The sequence below is a fragment of the Cavia porcellus genome, unplaced genomic scaffold (genome assembly GCF_034190915.1).
Source record: "Cavia porcellus strain 051 isolate PalLab524CR breed Dunkin Hartley unplaced genomic scaffold, mCavPor4.1 scaffold_22, whole genome shotgun sequence".
NCBI lineage: Eukaryota > Metazoa > Chordata > Mammalia > Rodentia > Caviidae > Cavia > Cavia porcellus.
In genome coordinates this window covers 49,838,169-49,852,665 of record NW_026947505.1, presented here as the reverse complement: position 1 = coordinate 49,852,665, position 14,497 = coordinate 49,838,169, and the positions used below count along the sequence as shown (strand labels likewise).

The following is a 14,497-nucleotide window of genomic DNA, read 5'->3' as shown; positions in this document are numbered from 1 at the left end:
AGGGTATATCTCCCCCTGCTTAGGACTCTCCACAGCGCACCATTTCTGGAATCTAAGCTGGCTATCTCAGAGAGCCTCTGTAGCTGCTGTTATCTCTCTTCCATGTTCTCCCAGAAGTCCCTGATATATTCTTAATTGATGAGTACAAAATATCCTGACAGGTACTATGTGTGAGGCACAATGTTAGCTCTACTAAAAAGACAAAGATAAAGAGACAACCAGTTTAATGACTAAGACTATTTATTTGGACTCAGACAAAAACTGAGTTCTAATTGAGCACTAGGGAACTATATTAAATTGTAAGGCTACCAGAAATATGCTGGGAAATTCAGTTTTGGTAATTGGTAATGGGGATGAATTTGCTATGAGGTATGTGATTCATCAGAAGACACACTTCTAGCCATGTATTTTGTGGTTTCCTTTACAGAAGTTCATAATTTTATTTTTTTCAACCAGGGACAGTGTAAGATTTCACTTTTCTCCTTCTCTAATGTTTCCTACAAAAGTGTTCACAAATACAATTGGAAAGTTCAGGTATTTGCTTAAAATGAAAACCATCTTTAAAATCAAAACAAATTCAGAAGTACTAGGTTAGTAAATGCAGTTTTCTAAAGCAACACTGATTATGATTTAAAAAGAAAATATTACGTGCCATTCAGAAAGGAGGTGACTAGTTTTTAAGAGACATTTTCTGAAAGTATTGCGGTCTATAAAGTGTATCTCTGCTAATTTTCAGCCCTTTTCTCTCTCCTAAGTTCCCCAAATGACAATATCTCTGCTGAGTGGTCAAACCATCAGGAAGAAAGAACAAGAACTTATTTGCACTGGTGACTTAATCACCATTTGCAGGCTGGTGTCCTAGAAAAGCCATCTTGTGAGGCTTTGTTTCCATATTGCATGGGTATGGTCTAAGACAGTACCTTGAGACTTACTGCATATAATTTGAATTCAATACTTTAATGAGAAAGCAGTGATTCGTTAGTCATGATTTCTGTAGTGCTGAGCATTCTGTCCTTGTAGGTGCCTGGAATCAACCCATTTTCTAATTACTGCAAGGAATGTAATAACAGCTTTTTAGAAAAAAGCAATGTGTTCATTAAGCCAAATAATAATTTGTGTTAGATGGTTATAAAGATGGTAAGTTATGTCGTTTAGGAGAGCCCACAAAAGGAATGAGAAGGTCAGTGAGGTCCATCCTGGTCTTCTACTCCAGAATAAATACCGTATTAGATTTTTAAAGTTCACTTTGTTTTGAATGAGGAGCAACTGGCCTGTATCTGGTCTTTGGTCCTATTCTTTGCTTGTTTGAATGCTACTCTAATTCCTCCTCAGATTAACATTTAGAGCAGTGGTGGCAGGTATTTGCTTAAAATATACACCATCCAGCTGTTTGTTACCATTTAAAGCTCTAAAAGGTTCATAATCACTGACCTAGAGGGTTCATGTGCTTAACTCCTATTTCAGTTCCCAGTGTCTACTTGGGTTTTAGTTTTGAACAGAGTCCCTGAGACAGTAAAGTATTTTTTCTCAAGCCTGGTTTAATCTCTCTCTCTCTCTCCTTCCCTCCCTCTCTCCCTTTCCCAAACCTATCCTATCCTAACCAAACCTGAAGGCACTGACATTGGAAACCAAAACCTGCACTGCTAACAGGACCTCTTGTTCCTGTTGCACTTTGTCAAACTTTACTCATGGAAGCCACATTTTTCAGGATGCACTTGACCACTGAAAAAATCTCCCCTGGTTCAGACACAATTATTTTTTGGGAGTGGCTTAGTTACTTTTTACTAATCGCTGAGACAATACATGATGCCCAAAGCTGGGAAAGGAAAGATTTATTTCTTACAGTTTTTGGTGGTTTCAGTCCATACTCAGTTGGCTCCAACACAGAGTGGCTTAACAGGGCCGCTGTTCATGGGGGCTGCAAACAGCAAGGTGGAAACCGGCAAGGCGCACGTGTGCGCGCACACACACACACACACACACACACACACACCCCTTCTTCCAGCCATTACATTGTGTGCTGGCTCCACCCCTAGGCAGGTGTAGCACTGACACCATCAACCCAAACGCTAGACAATGAACCAATCACAAATGCACAATGCAAACGCATGAGGCCTGGGGGCCACAGACATAAACCATGACTATAGAAAAGTACCAATGGATAAGAAAGAGCGAACTGTGCCTTAAAGGGCAGCAACACAAAATTATTGAGTTTTCTCCTTGGAAAAGGTCTTGCATTATTTGACGAGAGGTGGTGTTATGAATCCTTGACTGTATTGTATAGCCAGTTCTTTCAGATTTTTGTGAAATGTTTTCTCAAAGTCTAATTACAAAGGGAGTTTTAATCCACTTCACCACAAAGTATTTAAATCAGAAGAAGAAGACAAAGATCAGATATTTTATTTTTAAATTAGGTACATGTTTTATTTCACATTACCAATTACTAATATAACCATTGCTGATATTATTGACAGTTTTTTTTTCCCCCTAGGCAAGGATTTAGCTCAGTGGCATAAGCGTCTAGTTGGCAAGCACAAGATCTTGAGTTTCCTGGTACCAAAAAAAAAAAAAAAAAAGGTTTTCCCCTGTATCGTCCTCATTGTCTTAATAGTTTTCTCTCCCATGTCACAGCATAGGACTTACACCCTTCTCATTTCAACCCTCTCGCAATCTTAGCTCTACAAGTTTGACATTCACCAACACGCCTTTATCAGTCTCTCTAGTCCTCCTGGTTGTCTAATCTTCTGCAGATTCCTTAGGAAAAAAGGCTTTTGAAAAGAATATTTCTTCAGTTTTTGCATTGCTATGGTTTAGGCCTGTAATATTCCAAAATTTTTATTGACTATAAAAAATTCTTGGCTCACTTTCCCCACCTTAAATATTCCACAATACTTTCTTACAGGATAAAGCAAAGCTGCAGGAACATCTGATCTAGTTCTATGCTTTTAAGTCACAAGTTACTTTGTTTTGGTCTAGATAACTAAAGAGTTTTGCTTTTTGAGTTTCAGTCCTTTTACTAAAATTTATCTTCGTGTTGGTCTCTTTGAGTGACTGACTACTCACTGGTGTGAGCTTTCAATGTTCATTTGTTTTGTTGTTGTTGTTTGTTTGTTTTTAGAGACAGGATCTCTAAGGGTAGCTCAGGGTGGCCATGAACTCACTATGAGGCTCGACTGACCTTGAACTTGGCCACAGTCCTCTTGCCTCAGCCTCCTGAGGGCTGGGATTGTAGGTGTGCATCACCATGCCCAGTCTCATGTCAGTGTTTTCCTTGTTAATTTCAGGAAGTTTTTTTTTTTTTTTTTCCTAGCATGTAGTTTTTACTACTTGTTACTTTCCATTTGATTTTTATCTTCAAGATTAATATTATTTATATAGTGAACATTCTTGCCCATCTTCAAAATTTACTATTTCACTTGAATCTTTTTAAAATTTGATTTACATTGTTTTCACTCTTTTAATGAAAATTTACATATTTGATCTTGTATCCTGTTTAATGTTTAAACACATCCTTTTATGTTCTTATTGAGCTTAGTTAATATATAATTCATTCACTTAAGTGTACAATTTAATGGTTTTTAGTATATTCACAAGTATGTGCAACCATAACTACCATCAGCTTTAGAATATGTTCAAGGAAGAACCATACTACTCCGTATCATTCCCTACTTCTGTACCTCATAAGCAACCATTACTTTTGTGTATCTACAGATCTTTTTCTAGACATTTAATATAAATGAATCATGTGATCTTTTATAACCAGCTTCTTTCACTTCATTCATTTTGTAGCATGTCTTAGTATTTTACTTCCTTTTATGGCCAAGTATTCCATTAGATGAGTTTGTCACAAATTATTTATCCAAGAATGCCTATTTGGGACATTTCCATCTTTTGGCTTTATGAATAATACTGCACCTAGGCCACGGCACCTTTTTCATGAGCGAGGGCTGGACATAGGAGGGAATTTTAACTAAGAAAGGGACCACATTTTTAAATTTTAGATAATCCCTCTGGCATTGTTTTGAGGTCTACCAAACTGACAAATCTAGAAGAGAACTTCACTATAAAACCCAAGTTGAAAGATACTAAGAGACATAGAATTCTAAGTAGTATAGTGAACCACCCAGACTCTGGCTCATCTGCACAAAGGTGCTCTGTGATTACCAACAAGTTCTGTCCCAGTCTAATTCAGGACCAATATATGGGGCTGAGAAGGTAGACCACAGAAATTATAAGTCAAGCTTTTGCCAGCAAAAAGGTGAGTATTCTAAAGTGTTACAATTCTTTTCATGCTTTATTTATTAAGGTAAAAACTGAAGGTCTGTAGTGAGATCTAAAAAGAATCTAATCATCTACTTTGGAGTCTAAAAGTTTGTTTCTTTTTAGACTGTGATAAGATAAAGTGGCCAATGAAATATTTCAACACCATAATGCACTCAAGCTTTCAACGTTAGATGGATAAAAGGACTTTGCAACCATAATTAAGATTATATATCTGAAAACAGATGACCTGCGTATCTGCAAGAGTCCAGCCTAACACATGAACCATTAAAAGCAGTGAACATTCTCTCACTGAAGTGAGAAATACATGGCAGAAGAATTTAGAGAACTTCGAGACCTGAGAGGGACTTTCTCCACTAGTGTTTGAAAGGAATCCTACAGAACGCATGAGAAAGATGTAAGCAGCTGCTAGAAACAAAGACTGACCTCAAGCTGATAGCTGGCAAGGAAGTGGGAACTCAGTCCTACAACTACAGGGCTCCAACAGCTTGAATGAGTTTTTTAAAACAGTCTTTCCCCGAGTGCCTTGTGTCCCCTCAGTGTCCAGTTAGCTGGAAAAGGACTTCAGCCTGATGAGAATCCAGTGGAGACACGCCTTGCTCAGACTTTGAACAGACTCTCGATGTTGTTGTTGTTGCTCTGTGTTATTGCTCTGTGTTACAGGGGTTGAATCCAGGGCCTCCGCTCTGAGTTACAATCTGTAGAGAGTGGCAGAGCCACGGCTGAGTCAGAGCCTTGTAAACAAGTTGTTGGGACTAGAGCAAGGCCAGTCCAGCAGGTGTCTGTTCTTGGTGTTCTTCCCTGTTGACTACGATGTTTGGCTTTCAGGGTTCTCAGCAAAACACTGACCTTGTGCTTTCAGCCCCACTGCATGCCTGTCCCTTTTACAAGTGTATAAATAAAGAGGCAGACCAGTCACTGCCTCTCCATTAGGGAGGTCAGGTCCCACCTGGTCCCAGCGTCCCTTTTAGTATGTGTCTCTAGTTTTTTCTTAACCTTCTGCCACCTTTTCTCAGGATCTTGCTTCTCATGCAGGTTAAGGCAATACCCAGCCTTTTTAATTTTGAAACAGGTCTTGATAAGCTGCTTTCACAGGATTCAAACATGTGACCCTTCTAAGTGCTGGGATGTCAGGTATGCATTACCATTACCCGATTAATGGGTGTTAAGTTGTAAGGGCACAATTATATGATTAGTGAAAGCATAGTTATAGAATAACACACCTATAAACATTATAATAAAAAGTTAAAATCCAATAGTGGGCTGGGAATTTAGCTCAATGGGACAAGTGCCTGCCTGGCAAGTGCGAGTTTCTGAGTTTGATCCCCAGTACCAAAATAATAATAATGATGATGATAATAATAATTTAAAACAAACAAATAAATAAATAAATAAAATTGTAGCTTTTGCTTATGTTTCTGCTGCTTGTCACATAAACACCCTGCTGGATTCAGTCAGCCTTGACCCTGTGGATCCAGCTGCTTTTCTTCTGATAATGAGCTGGGCCAATCTGACTATTCTCAGATTACGTTTCCCTTAATTAAGAAAATATATTGCTTCTAACTGACTTCAAGGACTTTGTTTGGGGCAAAGTAACCCAGTCAAGGATACTTTTTAACTCTGCTTTGAACTCCCTCCTTTTGTCCCCAGAATGTTCCTATGCTATGATAAACAATTCCTTTTAAGCAAATATAGTTTTCCTGACAATATATAACAATTCAATCCATGTAACCAATCATGTAATGTCTTATACTTCCTGTTTATAAACTATATTTAAACTGGACTCAAAGCTGGCTCTTTGCTCGTTATTTGGATGTGGTCCTACCTAGCCTGCTAGCGTAATAAACACTGTCTTCTAGACTCCTCAGTACAAAGTCTTCCAATAAGGTTGACACTGGTTTTTCTGCCACAAAGCCACTAAGTTTGTAGTAAGTTGTTTTGGCAGCAACAGGAAATTAGTAGGTGTTTATAAAGGAAGGAAGCAAGCATTCTTTGCTCAAGAATAATAGCATGTATCCTGCCTTTGTACCCTACAAAATGGCTATATTCAAAGAAAGCCTGGAGTTATTTCCTTAAATCCTTCTAGAACACACTGGAATGGAGAATGGATTTCAATAGTATGAAGACTCAGAGAACATGATTTCACCTTTATAAAACCTAAGCCAAAAGATACCAAGACAAGGGGACTGATTATGATTTCACTTTTATAATTTATTAGCAACAAATCCAAATAGTGTAAACTATACAACAGGAAGACCAATGATCAGGGCACTATATTAATTTAGCTGACAAATGATGGGAGAGGGTTAGCTGGTGTGGAATAGAGTCAGATTGGACAGCAAGAGACACTGGTGTTGATTCTTAATAGTTTTTGAAGAGCTGAGTAGGAAGAATAGAGAATACAAGAGGAAGTACAAATTTGGGAAGAGATAATCATGGAGAACGTTTACTTGGGAACATGTTGAGCCTGAGGAGCTTATGGGAAATCCAGATGGTTTTTAGGAGGTAACTGGATATTGAAAACTAATCAAGAACCTCAGTAGATTCTCAAATTAGAGACCACAACCTGGGAATTATTAACATGTAACCGATAATTGACAATCTTCATGTGAACAGAGATTAACCCAAAAGATGCTTATAGGCTTTGAGTTGTGTTGTTTTAAAACACAATGAAAACTTAGTGGTACAGGGTTTGCCTAGTATATACGAGCTTCTGGGTTTGATTCCCCAGCACTGCAAAAATAAATAAATAAATAAATAAATAAATAAGCAAAATACACTAAATTAAATATAGAAAGATATACAGAAAGAATAACAGAAGGCTATGGTATCTAGAAAAGGACTGAAGAGAAAAAACTTTGAAAGGTTGACTGGCTGGCTAAGGTAGCGAATAATTGATAATTACAAAATAATAATTACAAAACGATTTTGGCCCATGATGTCTTTTAGAAAGAAAGAAAAAAAAAAGATAAGGTGATAGAGGGGCATGCAGCTTAGAATCCTCCTGTTAGCCACCACAATGTGCTGCCGGCCTGGGACAGCCAGGTTGCTGCTGGGATAATGACATTAAAGGTGGACCTGGTTACAGAAATAGGAAGCACAGGAAAAACTGATCATTTCTACCCAGCCATTTGCACACGAAGAACTTTACAAGATGGGTGTTTGTAATTTAGGGAATGTTAATATTGTGTTCCTCTTGAGCATACACCATCATTTAGTGAAGCTTTAGTAATTTACAAAATCAGTTACAGAGAAATTGGAGATTCCTCCCACCCTCCACTTCTTGTTTTTTTTTTTTTTTTTTGTCTTTTTGAGACAGGGTCTCACTGTGCAGTTCAGGCTGGCCTTGAGCTCACTTTGTAGCCCAGGCTGGTCTCGAACTCACAACGATCCTCCTGCCTCGGCCTCCCGAGTGCTGGGATTACAGGCGTGAGCCACCATGCCTGGCTTACCCTCCACCTCTTGCAAACACTGTTGCTGCATTAAAATGAAAAATTCAAAAAGAAAATTTAAAATTCAGTTTTGACAAATGTACTCTGGTTAAAAATTTCTATTTTTACTGCTACACATAAAGTGTATTAGTAACAACACTGTCAAAATATTTGATAATGTTTCAGATATATTATAAAGTATATATTCCAGCTTTTTAAAAAACTGTAAGCATGTTAAGTGCCATGTTTACATTTGATAATAACATTGGTGTACGATGGTTATTTACAAATAAATTTCACTAGCCAATTACTTAGAACTAGATTTTAAAGTTCCATGAAACCATTAATAGCTTTGAAAGCTTTGATGCGTTTTCATTAATACAATTGGAAAATGATGCTAATGTGTTAGAAAGTAGGGCTCAGTAGCAGTAAATTTGTTTACAGGGAAATTAAGGATAAAAAATAACAAGTAGCCACTATGTTTATAGAAAAGACTTAGAAAGAATAATGAAAACAATGATCTTGTTTTTTTGACTGATGGTACTATGGTTTCTATAATAAGATAGCTATATTGATACTTACAATTTTTTTACTGTTGGGCTTTTTTTATTGATATTTGTGTTACTATCACATACTTAGTAAGCATTCTGCCTTTCCAGGTTTGTCTAGCAGTAGAGTTTACATCTCTGCATAACTTTCGTAGCACTGAACTGAACTTATTTTGCATTGTGGAATTCCTGACTTAAAAAGTTAATATATAACATAACTAAAAACTAACATTTTCTCTGGACATGAGAGTTACACAAATGTTGCCTCAAACATAATGTCACATGGTTTTTCTGAGATGTTTCAACATTCCAAATATTAAATACTATTTTTCTATTCAATACTCATTTATAGATAACACTAATTTGATTTTGCTTGTTTCAGTGTTTAAATCTGAAAATCCACTTCCTTGTCCCATAAAGACCTACATATAAAAGAAAATGAGAAATAAAAAGAAATGAAAAATTCAATTTAGCTTATGTTGTAGCTATCTGTACATTCAAGTTTCTTCATGGAAAGCTTCCAGTGACTTTGATTACATCTTTTGCTGAATCCCAGTCAGGGAAGACATGAAGGTTGGCACAGCAGCAAGCCGAGTGAGCTGCCCAACCCAGCAGAGCCTCAGAGGGCTCCCTGCCGAACTGCCAGCTGGGGAAAGAGCAGCCCGCTGGAGAGAGAAGCCAAATCTAGGACTGCATAGTTATCATTTCCTAGGTGTTTTGGATGGGCTCAAAAAGAATTAAAATGTAACTCATTCCAAAGCTCAATATGATTATTTTAGGCCATAGACTAAACAGTACACTTTCATTCTCTTTTTTAAAAAATTTTTTCCATTCTCTTTTTGATGCCTTTGGTTTTGATTAAGAATCAAAATAGCTGTTAAGCCCCTTTAAAGCTCTCTAACAGACTAGTCCAAAATAGCATGTATGAAATATCTCCAGTATCTTTTATTGGTGCTTTAAAAAATTCTCTTTTTAAGACATTAGCCTAATGTTGTTGCATTTAACCACATTTTTTACCACAAGGATTAAGAAGTACTTAAGTACAATTTTATTCTGATTCGATGCCAAATATATACACAAAATTACTTGGATCATTCAATAAGTTACAGAATTTCATGTTTTAATAATAATAACAAGGACATAAATGATCATTTCCTGAGTTAAAAGTGCAATGTAAAATTCACTCTGTATTGCTAATAATTTATAGCATAGAAATGTGATCAAAGTGATCATTTACTTTATTATGTCATAAAACATAGCTGCTTATTTTAAAACAGTGATACAGTTTCAACATTAAGGAAATTTGTAATTCATAATAAAGAATCTTATATGTATCTATAACTATGACTGCCTTTCCAGGTAAAATATTAATAGTAAAATAAGTTATGGTATAAAATAAAGCCAACAAGTAATATGTACTGAAGGAATATTTGATTTCATTTAAGAAACTGAAAACTGGATTCTAGTTAACCTTGTAGTACTTACAAATATTTTCTCTTAAAAAATTTCTAAGCGATCACAAATATAGATAAATTAGCTGAAGTAAATGAAAATGACAGTTCTTCATTATGCTGTAAAACTGTGGATTTCATCTTTGGAAAAGTAAAGATCATGCAGCAACCTGAAAAACAAAAGAACACATGTTTTGTAGGGGATGTGTTTGAAAGCAAATAAGATCAACGTTTACCATCCTGCTATTGTCCTTTTCCATTTTCTCCATTTCATATATACTGAAAAAAATCCACATAGATCGCTTCTAAAAATCTGACAATAACTCCTACAATCATTGAAGATCTCATCAGTGTTCAAATTTGTACAGTTATTGAAATAGGCTGATTGTCTTTTAAGTGTATTTCAATCTAGAAGATATTTCTCATTCCCAATCATTCCTGTGTTCTGTAATTTATACATTTGAAAAAAGAGCAGGTTTTTATCTGTTGCATCTCCTGTAGTCCTCGTTTGGCAGCATCCCTGCAGGACTCTTTAACAACATACTCCTATGTCCACTTATTTCCATAATTTAACAACTAAATCTAGATGCTTGATCGGATACAGATTTAATTCTTTTTGACAGGACCATTTCATAGGTTTTGTTCTTCTAGCCAGCAGCACATAATATATGATGACCTTTTCTGATGGATGCTAGCAATCACTCATGAGGTGAGTATAGATCCATTAGTTCATTAGGGACTAAAACTGATGACATTCTATCATTCTTCTTTAATCAGCTAAGGAACTCTATGAAGACAAATGCATACTCACTTATTATGTGGTTATCTAGTAGTAGGGCAGAATAAGCTTTACTATATTTTCTCCTTTATTCATCAGTTTCAGATTGAGGAATTAATTCTACTAGCAGCCTGTCTTCATTCTCTCATTGAACAGGAAAAGCAGACACGTAGTATAGTTGAAAGAGAATTCAACTTGGGAAATGGTATAAAGTGAGACTAAACGCTTAGAGGTGGCTCTGTTTAAAATGCTGCTGAACTAAAAACCATTTATTTAGTACTCCTTGTAATAATATATGTAGTCACTATGCTAGGCATTTCAATGCTTAAGTATTATTACTTATTCCTGTTTACAGGTAAGTTTAAAAGTAGCTGACCCCAGGATACCCAGTGAATGACTGTACGATGATTATATGGGGTAAGACTGGAATTAAAAGCCCAATTGAGACAAAGGGCCAGTGGGTACAGGAGTTCTGAAGCAATTGTTAAGCCTCTCATTATCTGGGCCCATCCTATCTTTCTAGCTATGCACTGTCTCCAGCGGAAGAGGGCTGCATTCTAGCCAAACTTGTGTAGTCTTTTGAAAACATCTACTCTTAATGCATCTGTTCCTTCTTTCTCTCTGCCTCTCCCTATCTTTTCTAACTAGTAATGTTTTAGTCATCATCCAACAGATCTTTTCTGACCCACTGCTGTCTTTTCAACATACATACCACTGGATAACAGTAACTTTTCTCTCTCTGAATTTTCCTAACATCTCTATTTTATCCTAGTAGGAATACTTATGAACTGAGTCATATTTTAGTTACCATTACGTGTATCTGTTTTCACCAGTAGACAGTTAGAAACTTGGAGAAATCAAGGTCTATTTAGGCAGCGGATCAAAGGATCACTATTGGTTGAGCTTTTTTTTAAAAAATAGGCTTCTGAATCTTGTTTGTATTATTTTGTTTTAAATTGGCTTCTAAGTTTTCCTGTTATTATATCATACAAACTGGTAGATATTCACAAAATATGGAGAGTATTTTTGGAGTGATTATTCATTTGTTTCTCCATCCTGAGGACTGGGTCTAGGTCCACATAAAATGGCAGAATATATATATAAATATTATATACATGTATGTATATATAGGATGCAATATATACACATATATTATACTTTAAATCATTTCTAGATTACTTAAAATATTCAATACGATATAAATGCTATATACATAGTTGATACACTATATTGTTTAGGGACAAATGCACCCCAAAGAGTTTGTACATGTTCAGTACAGCTGAAATTAAAAAAAATTTCATCTACCAGTTGTTTAAATCCATTGATACAGAATTCGCAGATATGGATACTTGCAACCTATGTGGCAGACTTGAGACTAACTTTAAATGTAGTAGGAACAAGTATGTCAGAGAACAAGTCCTTTTACAGAAAATCAATCAAATGATACCATAAGAAATTCATGTAAATTTCAATTTAAGAAAGACATGTTACATCCCTTAAGACTGAAAGGACAAGAAAATCCAAGATGAGCTCTAAAATGAAAATCACAAAGTAGATGGTGTGAGTTTCAAGTACTGATGTGAAACGTGTCAAAAGGCAACTCTATGCAGCATGTTCAAGTATAATATTAGAAATTTCTACATGATTAATGAATTTCTGGGTAAGTCAGCTAGTAAAACATTAAAAAATTAACTTGGTGGGAAAATTAAGAGTTATACAGCTCAGAATTGATTTTAAAAATACAATAATCATAAGATTATGACTACTTTGCTTTTTAGGTATACAGTGTAGCATGACTTTAAACCTCTTAGCTTTTGCACATATGTGGCTGATAATGGAGAACACTTACAGCATTAACCTTTAATCTACGTAGATTGCATCCATCCTTTTACATGGCATTCAGTATCAATGTCACCGTCCTGTCAAACTTTAGTTTCAACCTGCAGCACATCGACCTCCTCGGTGTTCCCGTCTTCATCTTTTTCATCATTTTCACTGCTGCCAAAGGTTCTTCCTCTGCTTCTGTCTACCATTCTATAAACGGCTTTAGTGTGACATCAGTCTGATTGGCAAGCTCTTTTGAAATGTACTTCTTAGATGCCTCTTCTGCCCAGCTCATGATGACCTCCTCTTCTAAATGGTCTGCATCATGCATCTCCTTCCAGACACATGGGACAGTGGAGAGGAGCTCGGCTTGATGCTTTGGTCCCACACACTCCGAACCATGAAGACGGTACCGCTGAGCTTTGTTGTGGTAGACTCTTTTTCTGTATTTCTTAATTTTTTTCTCACCTTCTTATTAAAAAGAACTTCAGTAAGAACTTTTACATCTAGTCTCTCTGCTTTAGCAACAATTTGTCAGATGATTCAATAATGTCCTCTTCTCTCTTTTCCTGAACAAAATCAACAGGGTATTCATACATTCTTCTACAGTTCTTTTCAAATCATCACAGTGTCAAGGATTGCAGCCTCTGACTCACTTCGCTCACTCCATGCCCCTGCTTCTTCCTCAGCTGTATCCTCCCCCCAGCCGTCCTCCTCCTCTGCCTCCACAGCACATAGGGAAGGACTCATTTCACTTAGAAGTGGTGGTGGTGGTGGTGGTGGTGGTGGTGGTGGTGGTGGTGGGTCCTCTCTGTGGGATTCAAAGCCATTTTCCTTGTCTTTGTCCTACTTTTCTTTTTGTACCACTGTAGCTATTCTCAGATAGGCTTTTGAGAATGAATGTACAGAGTTTGTGATGTGTGCTAAGCATGCTAGAACAGTTACACACTTTACAAGAATTACCTACTGCTTCTTCAGATTCATATGCAGACCTGGTTTAGGGATCTTGCACTTGGAACAGAGAATAAATTTTTAAATCCACCCAACATGTCTTCCAGCTGATCTGCCTCACAAGATCCACTGGTAATGTACCGATCCGATATCCTTTGTCCCAAACTGTGTTTGTGCTCCCAGATCACAACCAAAGTACTACTGTACATGGCAGGATATACTGGAAGTTGATAACTGCCTCTGAATTCAACCATGTTGACTATAACTGTCTTGATTCCATTTCTCTTGTCCTCAATCTTGGCAAACACATGAGGGCATCTTCTAGTGCCAGAACTGGTCAGAAATGCTGCAGTTGATACTGACAAGACATTTTGGCTTATTAGTAGGTTATCAAAATAAATAGATCCTTAATGGTAACTTTTTGGTATCTTCTGTCTGAAGAAAGGATGACATAGATGGCTCCTACAGTTCTTGGTTTCTGACAAGAGAAATTTGTGCCACTGAGGCTGTAAGCCTCTTGCTTGTATGCTATGTTTCTCCAACACAGGCACAAATTTCAATAAATAAAGAAATAAAGCCAATGTGCCTTGTCTGGGACTGGGAAGAAGGGGTAATGGAAACTGGTCCAGAGCAGAGGGACAGGTCGCAAGCTAAGAGGCTAAGCAGGGAGAGGGGCTGTCCCAGTGACATCTGTGTCCACAATGACAGCAACAAGCCTGGAAAAATAGCCAGGACACAGCTATGAGCCCCACAGGCTGCTGGGCAGTACCTTCCCTGCTACATAGCGGAAGGTCGGGAGTGCTGGGCAGGAAGACTTCAATTCATGATCCTCCTGCCTCAGCATCCCAAGTTCTGGGATTATAGATGTGTGCCATACACCCTGAAGACTATTGAGGCACGTGTACTCAGGCACCAGTATGGGAAGATAAAGTTTACTATAACAGGAATTAAAATGAATGACAGTACCAGCCCTCAAGAAGACCATCATGCAAGGGAGAAAGAAAATCTAGTAATATTATAGTACTTCCAAAAGACAATGCTACTCAGCCAGTCATTTAATGCTGAAGGGTTTATGATTTAATCATTTAAAAGTATTAGCATCCTGCAATCTACAAAGTACTCATTGAGATGCAGTACTTCTAAGACAGTGGTATCACACAGAACACAATGTAGCTCATAGCCTTTTTGTTCACAGAAAATTAAACTCCTTTAATTTTTTATTAGGGCCAATCT

General features: G+C 37.0%; 1 protein-coding gene and 1 pseudogene across 3 annotated transcripts in view; both read right to left on the bottom strand.

Moving 5' to 3' along the window:
- Window positions 1-6,471: 6,471 nt before the first annotated feature.
- The window catches only part of LOC100725594 (cytochrome b5 reductase 4), a 95,644-nt gene continuing 87,618 nt past the window's right edge, over window positions 6,472-14,497 (bottom strand). For all 3 annotated transcript variants that reach the window (XM_063233163.1, XM_063233162.1, XM_005005944.4), the window contains one exon: window positions 6,472-9,881. In XM_063233163.1, coding sequence (XP_063089233.1) covers window positions 9,827-9,881 — 55 coding nt within the window. In that variant the 3' untranslated portion in view covers window positions 6,472-9,826. The remainder of the gene's footprint in view (window positions 9,882-14,497) is intronic.
- On the bottom strand, window positions 9,854-14,108 carry LOC111758282 (eukaryotic translation initiation factor 5-like; annotated as a pseudogene).